General features: G+C 39.0%; 2 protein-coding genes across 8 annotated transcripts in view; one reads left to right on the top strand and one right to left on the bottom strand.

Annotated features, from left to right (window-relative positions):
* The window catches only part of CSPP1 (centrosome and spindle pole associated protein 1), a 62,971-nt gene extending 57,753 nt beyond the window's left edge, over nt 1-5,218 (bottom strand). For 5 of the 7 annotated variants that reach the window (XM_061996092.1, XM_061996096.1, XM_061996095.1 and 2 more), the window contains exons 1-2: nt 4,938-4,979; nt 920-1,023 (exon numbers count right to left, since the gene is read on the bottom strand). In XM_061996092.1, coding sequence (XP_061852076.1) covers nt 920-1,021 — 102 coding nt within the window. In that variant the 5' untranslated portion in view covers nt 1,022-1,023; nt 4,938-4,979. Of the gene's footprint in view, nt 1-919; nt 1,024-4,799 lie in introns of all 7 variants that reach the window. The other 2 variants (XM_061996094.1, XM_061996093.1) reach the window with 2 other exon arrangements.
* On the top strand, nt 5,046-15,982 carry COPS5 (COP9 signalosome subunit 5). Its single transcript, XM_061996099.1, has 8 exons — nt 5,046-5,590; nt 5,718-5,952; nt 8,253-8,381; nt 9,574-9,639; nt 11,014-11,099; nt 11,788-11,899; nt 12,649-12,797; nt 15,575-15,982. The coding sequence occupies exons 1-8, from the start codon at nt 5,430-5,432 to the stop codon at nt 15,657-15,659; spliced, it is 1,023 nt and encodes a 340-aa protein (XP_061852083.1). The 5' UTR covers nt 5,046-5,429; the 3' UTR covers nt 15,660-15,982.
* The last annotated feature ends 277 nt before the right edge of the window (nt 15,983-16,259 follow it).

Below are 16,259 nucleotides of genomic sequence, written 5' to 3'. Positions count from 1 at the left end.
ACAGGGCAAGTTTAACACACTTGCTCCCTGTAATGACACTTTCACCACAAAACTTTGGATTTTATCAAATTACAGGTGGAAACATTCTCCTTTATTTTTACCTGCTCTGCACAGTTAAAAAGAAGGAAGTCCAGCTCCTCACAGCTCCCTAAGAATTAACTTTCTGGAATGAATTAATAAAACTTTCTGGAGAGAATTATTATAACTAGGTAAAAATACTTTAACCACAGAAGGGGAAAGATGAAACATTCTGATGAAACAAAAAAGACAATGAAAACTCATAACTACTGCTAAAAGCTCAAGCTGTTTGGAGTTTTTTAAGTTAAAAAACAGACAAATCAAAACTCAACCTCTACACTGAGGACTTTATTTAGGTACCATAACATTAGATATAGGTTTTGCCAGGTACTGGCACTATTAAACAACCTAATGCTGATTTGCAAATTGTAACATCTTTATAGCTTTAGAATCAGGTACTAAAATTTCTAATAGGAAAATTGTGATAAGAGCAGATTTAATTGAGTAATTTGCCTTTTCTATTTCCTAGTTTCCAAAACAGAAATTTTGAGGATATTTATACCTTCCATCCCCATCCCAAAACCCATGCTCTCCAGTGGGCTGAGAGTAGATCCCTGCCAGTTAGCTTCCCTAGGGAAAGAACAATGTTAACCATTTACAAGAGTTTTCCCACTTGTAAAACACAAATATGACTGTGTACGCCTGGTGGCAAACGGGTTTTTAAAAAATCTACATAAATACAGTTAGGAAGTATTTAAGTTAGAAATTATTTTGAAAAGATAAAGCTTTAATATACATGTTAACAACAAATACAGGTTTAAGAGTACAGTAAAAGGAAGCTTAAATCAAAACCCTTGCAACAGAAGCGTTTAACTTCAACAAAATGATTTCATACTCTTACCCTCATTTCCATGTAAGGCGGATCACTCTGAAGATCTGCTTTATCTTGTGCCAACTTGGCCTTCTGATCGTCAATGAATTTGTCTAAATCATCTGCTATCATTTCTAGGGTTATAGAAAAGACATAGAACATTCATTACCTCTACATCAGAGCCTCACAAATTTAAAGCTCAATTACAGTTACTTAAGAGAGTAGTTAAATATTATACAAGTTTCTCCCTCAAAACTACAAGTCTTAAGATGTTTTGCTAGGAAACCCATCCATGGAGAAGATGACTTGGATGTTTCACCAGAGAGAAAATTCAAAGATTCTTGATTATAAGACTGAAGTTATTTCTCTAATCTTTTTTTTCCTAACTTGGTTAAAGTGCTTTGGGGTTGTTTTTTTCTAAACTGCAAGCCTGCCACTGTCCATTCTCTACACCCTAGCACGATCTTATTGTTAGTGAATTACAAAATCAAAATTGGACAATAAAAAAAATAAAGATGAAGGAATAGTTAGACAAAAAAGTTCAAAAGAGTGAAAAATGAAGCATGAAACTGAGAAAAAAAAATATTACCCTCAAATCCCACTAATACCACCCACAAAATGTAAGCAATAGGACTCCTTATGCAGGTTCCTAAGCAATCCCATCATAGTTGCTATCTAAACTCAGACTGTACAGCAGTTTCATTGAGGCTTATTCACTATTTTCCTACAGCCTACAAATTGTATGAAGTAAACAATAATAGGCCAATGATAAAAGTATATTAGAAGACATTTCCAGGAAGAGTATAAAAGATTTTTTTTGAAAGATAAACAAACAAAAATCCACCACAACAACAACAAAACAATTCCTCAAAGACCAGCAGAATAAGATATTACACAGGTAAGCATAAAATAATGTGTCCAGAGAGATAAAGATAAATGCTTACTAGAACTAAGATGAAGAGAAAAAAAGTCAAAATTCTATTAGATAAATTCAAGCATGCTAACTGAAGGAATTACATCTTCTTGTTGTATTCCTTAACATGTATTCCCTTAATTTTTTTCTCTTACATTAATGCCCTTGTTCAAATTAATAATATAAAATGATAATATTGTTACAAAAGAGGCAGAACTAGGGCAACCTATTTACAACTCCTACTGGTAATACAGGACAATCAATTCCAAAAATAAATTTCTCCATCTGATTTGTCCTAAATCTTTAATCTCATTAGTTTTACACACTGGTAAAGGATAAAAGAAATCTAAAAGAGGATAAGTTTCCAGGCACTGATAAAATTTATTTATATTTAGCCTATTAGGTTACATAAGAATAACACTGAATGGATGAAAGCAACTTATCAAACTCAAGAATTTAAAAGTTGGTCTCACTACCCATCCAGTGCTGCACAGGCATCAAGAGGAGAACTACTGCACATAGGAGGCACTCTGAGAACACCTTCCAAAGGCTCATTGACTGTAACATCTGTATTTCATTTTTTATCAACTCCTTTATAAACTCCAGAACTGTTTCCAAATCACTGTACTAGAATGGCACCAAACCTATTCCAAGAGGTGGTATACAGAAAGGAATATTTGCAGTACACTTTCTATCTAGCATGAGGAACACAATGAATCTTCTAGCATCCTGCATTCTGATCATGTTACTCAGAAGAGCAATAAAATAAATTTAAAAACAAAGACAAAACAGTTACAGTTGAACTATGCAGCAATTCAGTTGGTGTGAAGAAAGTTCACAACTCCAGGCGCTGGAGAACTCTAAGATGACTAATGCTACAGCTCTCTGTGGCTCTGTTGGTTCAGCACACCTTTAATACAGCTAAATAGCCAGGAAAAGTGGCCAAATACCTCTTAGAAAATCGCTAGACCTTTCGTGTTTTACCTTTTTCTGCTTGAGGTGGTCTTCTCAAAATACACACAAGTGCAAACTTAATGAACTAAGCAAACTATATACAAACTGATAGAAAAAACAGTGCTAAGTCCAGAAAATTCATCAGCAAGTAAGCAAATATTTTACTGATGATTAACCAATTTTATCATCTACTGTATCAAGTGAAGAGATCATGACTAACCACAATAAAAAAAAACATGTTTCTGAAAAAAAGTGCTACTGCAGACCACAGCTACGCAGTGAACTCTCTCAGAGGCAACAGCACTAAATTCATAGCCATCTGTTAACTTCAAACAGACTGCATACAACTGCGCTAACATCCCGAGGTAAAGTCTGCTACTACAAAACCACTTCAAACCACAATAACCTATTTTGAGGTTTGCAACGTGTCTGTATGTATTTTGTACACTTCTAGACCTTTGCGGTTACTAGTAAGCAGCAGATTCAAAACTAAGCTTGGAGAGAGTGTTCCATGGGCACGTTCATAGAGCAAGGGAAGGTCAGAACATGATGTAAACGTGAAAATCCAAGGATAAAACACACGTGCGCAAAATTGTCAGTGCAAACAACATATTTTTCATGGGCTTTTTTGGAAAACAGAATGTTTGTAAATACTGGGGTTTTTTTTAAATTTTTATTAGCATGGATCTATCAGCTCTTCCTTTAGCTTTTGCATCTTTAAATCTTGGATGTATTTACATTCCCAAAACATTGTGTTACCCAAAGTAAAATTCCATTAAACACACTGCTGCTTTACACTCAACTACTGTCTGAAAATGTCCTATCAAAAAAAATGTTGTGTAGAAATATTCAATAACACCTGAACATGAGATGGTTACTGGATCTATATCCAGAGTTACTAATGCATGTCTCTGTACTTACTATATTCAAAACATCTAGATGTATATTTACTGTACCGTATGTGCTATCCCTACCTATGTATTATCACCTAAAGCAATGTTTACTGTGCTCTTGTTTTATTCTTCCCCTTCTTGCCTTTGTGCAGGAAAAGGGTGCCTAGAATTTAAAATCAGCATCTGAAAACCGACAGATTTCATCTCTTTTTTGCTACCATAATATTAAAGTAAGATCGTGAAAACTAGCAAAATGGCAATTCCCATCTGTAGGAATCGCAGCAAAGGTAGCAAGGCAGGAAGTGCTTTAAAAAAGCAACTATATGCCATGTTTAGTAACTGTACTCATATGGTCACATAATGGTATCATTAAGAAATATTTTTTCAAAGTTTCACCCAAACTTCCTTAAGTCTCACAACGGCCAGCAGTGGCTTCTTCTTATCCCCATGAATGGCATTTAGAATGAACTCTTGCTGTCAGAGACAGCCTTCCTACACCTTTAACCTTCGGCTTTTTTCAAAGTCTTATCTGAAAACATCACCAAAAATTCCAGTCTGGAGACTCAAAATTAATAAACTCTGAAACAAAACAATATTTTTCACAACTGTAACGACAGTTAATCCCCAAAATAGCCAACCAGCAAGTTTCACGAATTACTTCCCCTCGTCGTAGGGGCTTATCTACTTGTCCGGAACACCTACTCTGACCCATTATTTTGGAACTTTAGACATTAATTTTGGAAAACCTTCGGCACCAAGAGATCAGATGTACTTCTCCAACCGTGACAGTTCGGAGAAGCGTCTCTCCCTCGGCCCGGACTGCGGGCCGCCCTCACATCTCTCCATCACTCACAGCATTTCTCAGGCAGCCTCAGAACCACCGACCACCCATCTCTCTCCGGCAAGAGATGCGATGCTGTCCCCAACCCGAAGCGGCGGAGGGGCGAGGAAGCGGCACTCTGAGCTCATACCCTTTCAGGAGCACGACGCCGTTGTCAGGCAACGGCTGGACAACAAACACCTCCTACCGGAAGGCCTCGCGGAGCCCCCGCGGCTCGCGCAAGGACGCCCAGAACCGGCACCACGGTCCGGGCTCCGCCGAAGCGCCCCCACCTCAGCCTGCTCCCTACGTCGCGTCATGGACCCGTACCCGTCCCCCTCCCCGGCGAGCCGCCCCCGTGCCAGCCGCCGCCCACTCAACACGGGCTATGCCTCCACCCGGGCTCGGTGCGGCAGGGCCGGGCTGCGGAGGAGCGCTCCCAGGCGCTGTCGCGACGCCACGGCTCACCGGCGGCCGCTGCTCCCTCCGCGTCCCGCGCGCCTTACCGCTTCCCCGGAAAGCGGGGGGCGGCGCCCAGCAGCGCCCCCTGCCGCTCCGGAGGGCGGCGCGCTGCGGCCTTGCCCTCCCGCAAGAGTAACCGGCCCAAGGCGGCGGGAAGGGAGGTGGCGGCGGCGGTGGCGCTCCCCGAGAAACAGCGCTTGTGCGCCCGGGCGGCGGCGAGGCGGGAGAACGCCCTGCGACCCCCGCGCACTTCTGTTGGGCCGACACATGATCTAAGCTGAGCACGGCGAGCCGCCCACAGCCGCCCGCAGGCTCCCGCTGCCGCCGAACCGCAGCACCAGGCGCTCCCACTGGGGGCGCAGCGCCGCCCGCCACGGGCCTGCGCGGACCGTACCACCTCCCCCCGCCACCCACCGCCTCGCTTGGTTCCGCCGGCGGCCGGCTGCGGCGGTGAAACGGGTCGGGGTCAGGGCCGGACCCGGCCCGGTGTGGGGGGCGATGGCGGCGGCGGCGGGGAGTGGCGTCTCCGGGAGCGGCATGGCGCAGAAGACTTGGGAGTTGGCCAACAACATGCAGGAGGCACAGAGCATCGACGAGATATACAAGTACGACCGTAAGCAGCAGCAGGAGATCCTGGCGGCCAAGCCCTGGACCAAAGAGTGAGTGGGAGCGGGGCCGGGCCGGGCGGCGGGGCCGGAGGGGCCAGCGGGCGGACGGCGAGGGCCTGAGGCGCGGGCTGGGCGGTGCAGCCGGCCCTTTATGGCTTCCGCGGCCTCTCTCTTGCAGCCACCATTACTTCAAGTACTGCAAGATCTCGGCGCTGGCCCTCCTGAAGATGGTGATGCACGCCAGATCAGGAGGCAACCTGGAGGTGATGGGGCTCATGCTGGGCAAGGTGGACGGAGAAACCATGATAATCATGGACAGCTTCGCTCTGCCGGTGGAGGGCACCGAGACTCGCGTCAACGCTCAGGCGGCTGCCTACGAGTACATGGCTGCATACATTGAAAACGCAAAGCAGGTAAAGAGAAGTGGCAGGAGGTGATTTTCTCCTTCGTATAGCCGTGAATCTTGTCAGCTAGTCGCGCAGCTCTGCTCTGTGGCTGATGTAGAAATCAGCATGACACGTCAGAGCACCTGCTGATATTCAAATAGAGGGCAATCCTATGCTATGAATAAGCATTGAAATATTTTCTAACTCTCCAAACTCAGATAGTTCTGAGGCCCAGTTTACCCTTTGTTTTTCTTTTAGTCCTCAAAGTTCATACTTACTCACTGGAAATAACACAGTGGTATTTGGTTTATTTTGGAACATTGTACTCACAACCTTATCTATGGTTAGAGATATCTAAATATATGTGAATTAGCTTAGAGCATAACATCAGAAAAAGAGTAAATATAATTCAGAAGTACGTGTATTGTGGGACTTTTTGTAGTAATTCATGCTGTTTATAAGAAAATTTGAAAATAATTCCTTGTATAGTATTTGGAAATAGTTCCTTGTATCTGGAAGCTCTTAATGTCATGATGCTAATTCTGTCGTTGCAGAAAAGTAGGTAGCTTGAAAAGATGCGTTTGCCTAAATATATATTCATAATATCCAGTTTTTAGGTAGAAATTATGTGTTTCAAAATAGTGAGTATGTAGCATAAAATTAGTGGGTTTTTAATATACAGGTAGTTCATCTTATGTTTAAAACAATCTAGGTTTATGTTGGAGTTATCATATGATGGGAAGCTTTTTTCATGGTTGTTTATATTATAGTTTTTGCTCCTGGAATAACTTTTCTTGATACTAGATTGCAAATTGATATATTCAATGCCAGCGTTCCAGTTACTTGCTTCTTCGTCCACAGGATGTGGTGTTAATATAGTCAAAATGTCTTATTTGGCTTTGAAAAATAACACATTATTTATTACAGAATCACAGACTGGTAGGAGTTTGAAGTGACCTCTTGGAGATCATCTAGTTCAACCCCCCTGCTAAAGCAGCTTCACCTCAATCAGATCACACAGGAGCACATCCAAGTGGGTTTTTAAAACACACAGAGAAGGACACTCCACAACCTCCCTGGACAGCCTGTGCCAGGGCTCCCTCACCCTCAGACGAAAGAAGTTTCTCCTCATGTTCAGTGGAGCTTCCTCTGTTCCAGTTTGTGCCCATTGGCCCTTGTCCTGTCACTGGGCACTACAGACAAAAAGACTCACCCCATCCTCTCACCATCCACCCTTTAGATATTTATAAGCATTGATAATATCCCCTCACAATCTTCTCTTCTCCAGGCTGAACAGCCCCAGATCTCACAGCCTTTCCTCATAGTGTCGGTATCTCCTTCACTTTTATGAAAGATGTAAAGAATATATAAATATTATTCACCAATTCAAGAATAAGATAAATGTTCCATTCAGTAGGCAGTTTGTGTGTTCTGCCTTGTTTTAACATTTTTCTGATTTAACTTTCCTGCCATATTCAGTTTTTGGGAAAACCAAGCAGGTGATGCATCTAAATACACAACTCAGTTAAGGTGTGGCATATAGCTTGTACCAAAATCATTGAACTCAATACAGAGCAGCCAAGCCAGTAAGCAATTCCTCAGAGAGGGTTAAAAAACTAAGTGCAAGAACTGTTCATTCTCCTGGGTGATTGTTTTTGGTTTTGAGGGTGAATTTTTTTTGTTGGTTTTATTTGTTTTGCTTCCAGTGTTTGTAGAGATAGCCAGGGATATTATTTGCAAACTCATATTCTGAGTTTTTCTTACACTAAAAATCTAAAAAATTCGTCTTCTACAATCTATCACTATTCATCTATCACTTCTGTGGTTGGAAAACATGCCTCTGAAGTTATTTTTTTTTAACCTACCAATAATCTCTCCGTATGCCTGTGAGATATGTTACTATACTGAATAGTGAATGCTCATTCTTTACTGACATACCATATATTATATGAGATTATATATACTGACATCATATCCACCCTAACAAATTTCTCTTACAAGCTGAGGAGTCCCAGCTTGCTTAACATGTCACCATGTGGAATCTCTTCTATACTTCAGCTGTCATTGAAGAAGCAGCTCCTGGCTCCTTGAAGTTCCCTGTTCTCTGACAGTAGCTGTAGCAGAGAATGCTGATACTACAGATTGCATAGAATAAGGTGTATGTGTAGTATTTAGTATTAATGAGGGAGCCTCGAGGGCTGCCTGAGTGTCCTTTTTTTTCTCCTCTCACCACGTTGTACTATGCTGGAAGGCCCGATAGATGGCAGCTGAGACCTTCATTGGGAATGGAGATTAACACTGGCTTGGTTTTCCTTCACTGCTTTTAGGTTGGCCGTCTAGAAAATGCAATCGGCTGGTATCACAGTCACCCCGGCTATGGCTGCTGGCTCTCTGGGATCGACGTCAGTACCCAGATGCTAAATCAGCAATTTCAAGAACCCTTTGTAGCAGTGGTTGTAAGTATTGGCTGATAGCTAATAAAACTGCATAGCAGATTATGTTGACGAGGGAATAAGTTTTAGATTTCCATCTGTTAACATGCTAGGTGTGTATTGTGTGAGATGGAATTTTTAAATTGTTACCACTCCTTTTGCTTTGCTGGCCATATACTGGTTGAACCAGTAGTATTGCTTACCAAAGCCATTTTCACTGCACCGTTGCAGCTATGGTAGCTCTGTACAGATTCATACATTACTGTTAAAGTTCTGCTCGGTGCAGAAAAATGTATTGAGCAATCCATTTTCAGCCTCCTGCAATAGAACAAAAATCTGTTTCTTTTGTTCTCTTCATTGCTGCTTCTGTTGAAATAGAGCAAAACATGTTCAGTGTGTTGGTTCTGTTACTTTGCATCTAAAATGCCTTTTAAATTAATTCAGTGGCAAGGTAGTACAATTAATTCAGTACAAGGTAGAAGACACTGGGAAACCTATCATTGAAGAAAAAAAAAATCTGAATAAACTCTTTGGACACACTTGATTCAAAATCAAAAGTAAACCTTATTTTAGATTCTACTTGTGTAATCATGGCTACTGAAGGGAATAAATGGAAAAAAGACTGAAGTTAGTCAGAAGAAAGGAATATAGCTCTGATGGAAGAATTCCATTAGAAAGGGATAAATGACCCTGAAGAAGTATTTCCACCATGTGAGTTCTGCTGTGTTAGGGCATAATTTCACAGATTTGGGACATTTTCCATGGGACTGGTTTTTTTTCTTCTCCTTTGTTATAATTACTTTTAAAATCGAATGGGGCATTAGTACATATGTTAGGAAGGAGATTCCTTTGTTAGTGTCCTGTGTTTTTCCACCAAAGTGCAGCAGATCACATAATACTTTTTTTTTGCTCTAGTGATCGTGAGATAAAAATGCAGATTTTTATTATGGTTTATTGCTTGCTCTCAAGTGCAAGTTCTTTAACGTATTTGGGAAATAAGGAAAATCAGTTTGAAAATGTCATCCGTAGAAAGCTATTGATATTCCCATCTTTTTAGAGTCTTACACCAACAGATGCTAACTGAAAAATTGCTGTTTATGACAAAAGCAACACAATTTTCACTGCTGACATTTCTGAAATACAATTACTGTAAAGTAACTTATGCCTATGATAATTTATGAAATGCATGTAACGAGCATTACCTGTATTTCTACAGATTGATCCAACAAGAACTATATCTGCAGGGAAAGTAAATCTTGGAGCATTTAGGACTTACCCTAAGGTAAATAGTTAAAACTGTCTAGTGTGTGATCTCTAAAACTGTCTTTAAATGAGTAGTAGATGGATTCTAAAGATTCCAGCAGTGTGGTCTGCTGCGCTGTACTGCAGGTCATTTCATTCATTCTGAATGAAAGATGTGCTGATATATTGATGATCGCACATCTTTGGATATTGGTTCTATTTACAAAGGTTAGCTTCTAGTTTGTTTTTTAGATTTTTGGCAGTTGATAAACAGGCTGTCTAGATAGTGCAGCTGGCTTAAATTGTTATAGCTCTTTACCATTGTTTTTAAATTATTATAGCTGCAGGTAGCATTCATCAAAATAGATTTACGTTAATTTTTCTCTATCGTCTTTTTTTAGACCTAAACCCAAAAGTTAATAGCATGTTCAATATGTTGTAATCCGCTTTTCATTTTAGAAAACAAGGATTCAAAACTGTCTACCTAATTCTTTCAAATAAATAGAATGAATTTTCACAAACTAGTGTGCAAAACCCTGTGGTTAAACAACATGGAAGGATTATACTAGAAATTGTTTAATTTCATTCTAGTAAAATTCAAGTATATCCTTCAGATTTTCAGTTGTTATTGACTTATCAAGCTGACATCCGATCAAACTGTAATTAATAAAAATGTTTGTGAGAAGTTCCCAGTTGCATTCAAGCGTTATTTTTGTATTGACAAATATACGAAACGTCTTAGAACAGGTAGTGATTCAGGAGAATATTCACTTCTGTCGGCAAAAACACTTCACAAATTATTGCAGAATTTTGAGCAAATAAAAGAATTCTGCACCTGAAAACCAAACTATATGTAAGAAAATGTGCGTTACAAGTGTATTTTTAAGGAGTCCTCACAAGTGGTCTGCCAACAATTCTTTCCTAGTCAGTGGCTGTGAGTGGCCCCATTGTGGCTAATTGAGTGAAGTTTCAGGTATCCCTGAGGCATGTTCAAGCCATGGGTGTTTCATACTACTTCTTATGCCTCCTATCTTCCCTCAAAAGAGGATTAAAATCACTTCCAAGAATACATAGAGAAATACTATATTAGAAGAAACTTACTATTTCTTTGGTCTAAGAAATAGTTCTCAAAGCTTATCATTTTACTTGTTTGTAAAGTCTCAACAGTGACCACTCTTTTGTGTCCAACATGCTTGTTGATAGACCTGCAAATGTGATGACTGCTAGTAAAGACCAATGTAAATCTGAGATCCCAGAAAATTCCAAATTTCAGTTTACTAGGTGAAATTGCATTTTCCCTAGGGGGGGAAAAATAGAATTGCCTAAATTAGAATATTTGTGAAGTGCTTTCAGAGTTTAGGCATTTAAAAAATTCCTAGAACTACCATGTAATCTTTGCCCTTTGAATTTGTAGGGCTATAAACCTCCAGATGAAGGTCCCTCTGAATACCAGACTATTCCACTTAATAAAATAGAAGACTTTGGTGTACATTGTAAACAGTAAGTAACAAAAACTACTAACTCTAGCATAAGTTCTTATTTTTTTGTGTTTTAGATTAGTGACTCGGTACTCGAAAATACACCTCTTGGAGGGTTCTTTGTTGCTCTTCTTTGGACAAAATCCAGCGCCTCAATGTAGTGTGTTGCTGTAATTCACTACAGAAATGACTTGATGTAGCTCAGGTTTCTGTCTGCTTTACCATATCTAGTGAACTCTAGCACCACTAAAGCCTGGCTTTCGAAGTGTGGTAGAACATAAGATTGTTTGCTTGTTTGTAACTTTTGCTGCTATCAAAGTTGCTAATTGAATTAAAGGTGATAATACACAAAACTGCAGTCATCTGTAAGTAACAATTATTACAGTATTGAAGATGCCAAGCATGGTGCAGGATGCAATAAGTTGTTAAGACAGTAACTTTTAAAACCTTGCAATCTTATTAAATAGAACACTGCAGTATGTGTGGGGATTGTGTATACCTGTATTAAAGCTATATATGAAATAATTATGGAAAATATTTTAGAATTGGAAATGGGGTTCACTTTTTCTAATATTCAGTGTGGTGAATTTTTGAAGATACTTGCTGTCGATAAGGATTTTTTTGAGATGCATGTACTGTGGGTGTCACAGCCGACAAGACATATTTAGATGGAAGCTTATTTTGTTTGCATGTTGTGGTTTTTTTTAAAGGTATTATGCTTTAGAAGTCTCCTACTTTAAATCATCTTTGGATCGTAAATTGCTTGAGCTTTTGTGGAACAAGTACTGGGTGAACACTCTCAGTTCTTCTAGTTTGCTTACTGTAAGTACCCTTGTGTGCTAATACATTAGTGCTGAAAACCAGGGCCTCTACTGTAAAATGCTTAATGAGACATGGATAAATACAGATGCCACATTAAGAATCAATTTTCAGATGAAACAAGAAAGGCAAGTTTTCCTAATCATAAATACAAAGTATTCTTTATATCTGCTCTTTAAAAGCAGAAGGCAGGAATGACTTATGTTTAATTATACTGAGTTTCCTGTGCACGTAGATTTTGTCTTAAACGCTTTTGAACGTTGTATCTCTTTATAGCACAGTAATGAATAGTATGCCTTAAAATAATGGTACCGAAAATGGTACCATTTTTAAAAGTACCAAACACAACAGCAACAAAACCAATGGAATTGTTAAATGAGGTTACGATAGAAATGCTGCAAGTAGACCTTTAATGGAACATCTCAGCAGTAAAACCTTCCTTCGGCAGAAGCCAGTTTTATACCCTTTCTCTTGGTCAAAACTAACAAAGTTTTCCTTTTTCGTAACTTGGGGCATGGATGGAAAGCAGTAAAGTGCCCATTCCAGGCTTTAGGTATTGAGGCTTTGTCATTCAGCTTCTGTTTTCTCAGCCACCACCCATGTGCCATTCATGTTGAGTATCACTGCAGTTACAGATGTAGGTTAAAATTGCAGTACTACAGTCTAAAAGACTCTTTTCAGGTTTTGTTTTGGTTTATGTGTAAATGCTTGAACTTAGAATTCAATATGTTTATTGCCTTTTTTCTCCTAAGAATGCCGACTACACCACTGGCCAAGTCTTTGATTTGTCTGAAAAATTAGAACAGTCAGAAGCTCAGCTTGGAAGGGGCAGTTTCATGCTGGGTTTAGAGACTCATGATAAGAAATCAGAAGACAAACTCGCAAAAGCCACAAGAGACAGGTAAGATAATGCATATTTGTGTTCTTCCCTGTAAAAAGTATTATTTTGTTTTAAACTTTTATCATGTCTTTAATTGTAACCCACGAAGATTATAGATAAGAATGATTAGATTATAGATAGGAAAGAGAGACTGCAAATGCCACAAGGTATTTTTGAAAGTCTAAGAAAACCTTGCTCTTACCAAAGCTGCAGTGGTTTTTCAGTCATTGCTTCTTCAATAAATTTAACTGTCATTTGTAGTTTATTAAAAAAAAAAATCCCTGTTAAATTCCACCAATATACAATAAACAAACAAAAAGATGTTTTCTGTCAAAAACAAAATGGTAGTGTTGCTAGAAAATAGCACATTTTATGAGGTTAATAGTCTTTAACAGTAAAGGAAAATTATTAACATAGAATGTGATTTTAAGAACTAGTGCTGTCCAGTAAGTTTTGTTTATCCTTGTATAATACTTTCACTCAAAAAGTAAGAGCTCCCTTTTTTCCATGTTTCTCAATTAATACTTCATTTTTTCTCACAAATGAGGAAAGGTGAGGGGTGGGGTTTTTTTGGTTTTGATTTGTTTTTAAGAAGTAGATTACTGACATCCTGGCCTTTATATTTAGCTGCCCTGCCTGATGCGTTAATGAACACTGGGGTGTACAGTGTTATTTCAGAGAAGCTGTAGTGTTTTCCCACGGTATTTCTTACACATTTGTTGGTCATCAGCTCAGTTTTTTAAGCTTTTAAGTACAAAAGTTGCTTTTCATTATCATATCTCTCTCCAGTAGTCTTAGGAATGAAATGTGTGCTTAGACTGTCCATGTGTTATAGTCCCCATTTTTCCAAGTAAAATCTTTAACAAAAGGTAATAGTATCCAACAAGTCACACAGTAGCTTGGGCTGCTCAAGAACGTTGTATTTGGTAAATTCCAGACTGAAAACCCAGGAAGTGCTGCACTGCACATGCTAGTACAATCTCAGGTCCAGCTGTGGAGAAGGCAGGACTCATCTACAGGCATCTGAGGAGTGTTCTGAGTGAGATATAATTCCGTTTAATGAGGAACAATTCTGTAGAATCCCTTGGAACAGACTGCAAAAATTAAATCTGGCATGTTCCACTTGACTTTTCAGATTTGGAGGCTTTCTGATCATCTTACTTTATCCTGATATGTAGAACAATTATCTCGTATTCTTTTTGCCTCTCACCCCTCTGTTACAAATGTATCCCACAGTACAGTCTTTACTAAGGAAATTATTCAAAAAATAACAAGATTAAATGGTGAGTTTAACGACAGGGAGAAAAATCAAGAGACAAAAAAGAGGCCCAGTATGAAGTGACAGATTTATGAGTAAATTAGTTATAAATTTGTTTATAAAGTACATGTTTATTTTACTTCTATCCTGCTCAGTATGACTCAAATGAACCTGGGCCTTGTCTTAAAAAAGAGTCAGCTTGTGTTAAGCCTTTGTTGCACAGCAAGCAGTAGGGAATACCTGCAAATGTAATCTTGTTATTTCTAAATACAGAGTTGCTATCGTGCTGGTGTGTTCTGTGCCTTTGTTTCATTGTTATAGGAGGGTAACAGCTCTTAAAAGTTTTCTAACAAAGACGACTGAGTTGGAGGGGAGTTGACTTTATAAAAGTTAATGCCCATTTAGAGTATTTTAGTTGCAGAATATGTCTGCAATGGAGTTAAGGCCATTGCTAACTCCCACCAGAGAGGTTAAGTGATACCTCCTAGTTCCTGTAGCAAAACAGTAAAAATAGCAATGCTTTAAAGACATGAGAAGAATGAAGTTGCTGAGAAGTTTGCTTTGATTTAGGGGGAATTTTTTTCATTTTTGTTTTGTTCTGTTTTTTAGTCATCGTAGTAGTTAGTTTATAAATTTGGAGACTGGAAGGGATTGTTGTTATCATCAGTTCTGCTTTCCTGTGTAAAAAGGGCTACCGTAGTTCCCAAAATGGATTGCAACACTTCTACAGATGAATGTTTTTCTTGAACTAATAAGCTTTCCTTGGAAAGTAGGAAAGATTGGAGTAGACAACAAGACAATTGATTCAGTGGCAGTTGCATTATTTCCAAGAAATAAGATGGCAAAGATAAAGGATTCATTTATATAGTAGCAATTTGTCCCTATTCTCCACGCCTTCGGGGCTGATTCATCTTCCGCATTTGTATATTCTGTTTTGAGACTCTTTTATTGGCGTAGTTTGACACTACATCCCCCTAAGGCATACATTGGATGAAACTGAGATCAGTAGGAATCCTCTCAGCTCTTGGGGTGTTTTGTACATGTTACATATTTTGACTAATAACTGATTAGCTCTATAAACTCATTTCCTTTAATGTACTCTGTAAAGTTTCTCAGAAGAGTTGTGATAACCATGCACCACCAGCTTGGGGATGGGCAAAGGAGACAAGGCAGAGAACAGTGAGAGGTGTTGATAACAGCTGGTAGTTCCATTACCTCAGTGGTTGTTTTATTTTCTTTTTGGGTACAGGTGACCATAGAGTTCACATGTATTGTGAATGTAAGATGTCCTAAATTGCCGGACAAAGAAGTTTTCTGAAATTGGTGTCTGTGTGTATAGTGCTCATCAGTTTGCTTTGAGTAACAAAAAGCTATTGGCAACAATGGCTAAATTGCTTTGCGTGACTTTTCCTTTCTGGGCAGTTGTTGAGATTCATGGGGTTATGGGCACCCTGAACTACAAAAACAGCTGAGTACCTTCCAGTAAAATGACAGTTCGGTTCAGTATTTGGCCAATGTTGAATTTATGCTTGTTTTTCAGCTGCAAGACCACCATAGAAGCTATACATGGATTGATGTCTCAGGTTATTAAAGATAAACTTTTTAATCAAATTAATATAGCTTGAAGTGCATCAACAGCTTGATATGCATCTGCAAAGCAGAAAACATCATAGTTTCTTTCACTTGGACTTGTTCAACTCGGGAAATGAAGCTGGAGTGGAAAATTATTCATTTAATTTGTAGTACTTTAATATTAAATTTCCCACCTGTCTGACCAGTTTTAAAAGAACAAAATGTTCTGAAATGTCGTGCAACCTTTTGTTCTTTATCATAAAACACAACCAGTTTGGAGAATTCTTCCAAGAGAAAAATAAATGTGACTTAGTGGATTTTGCTCTTAGGTATTTATCTCTATTATCCAGCTGCAATAAAACAATTTTGCAAGTGAGTATTTTGGGGCCTGAATTTTTTTGGCAAACGTTCCTCTCCTCTTACTTGTTTTCTTAACTGTTCCATAAAATAGTTCTGCCCACACAGCTAGATTAGACAGGTAACCTGTGCAGTATAAAAACTGCTTCCCAGATTTTCATTTCTGTGTCTTAATTTAAGAATTGATACTCCATTTTCTTATTTTTTAACAAGTTTTTAAATCTAATGGAGCCTTTCCTGATTTAGTTTCAGTGGTCCAGACAGAAATGATTTCTTCTCACAGTGATGAAACATTC

This window comes from Colius striatus, chromosome 4, assembly GCF_028858725.1.
Source record: "Colius striatus isolate bColStr4 chromosome 4, bColStr4.1.hap1, whole genome shotgun sequence".
Classification (NCBI taxonomy): Eukaryota; Metazoa; Chordata; class Aves; order Coliiformes; family Coliidae; genus Colius; species Colius striatus.
Note: the sequence above shows the minus strand (reverse complement) of the source record. Positions and strands in the feature narration are given on the sequence as shown.

Coding starts and splice junctions, on each gene's coding strand:
- COPS5 (XM_061996099.1), top strand. CDS start 5,430: ATGGCGGCGGCGGCGGGGAGTGGCGTCTCCGGGAGCGGCATGGCGCAG. Junction 8,382..9,573: donor AACCCTTTGTAGCAGTGGTT/GTAAGTATTGGC, acceptor GTATTTCTACAG/ATTGATCCAACAAGAACTAT. Junction 12,798..15,574: donor GCAAAAGCCACAAGAGACAG/GTAAGATAATGC, acceptor CTTGTTTTTCAG/CTGCAAGACCACCATAGAAG.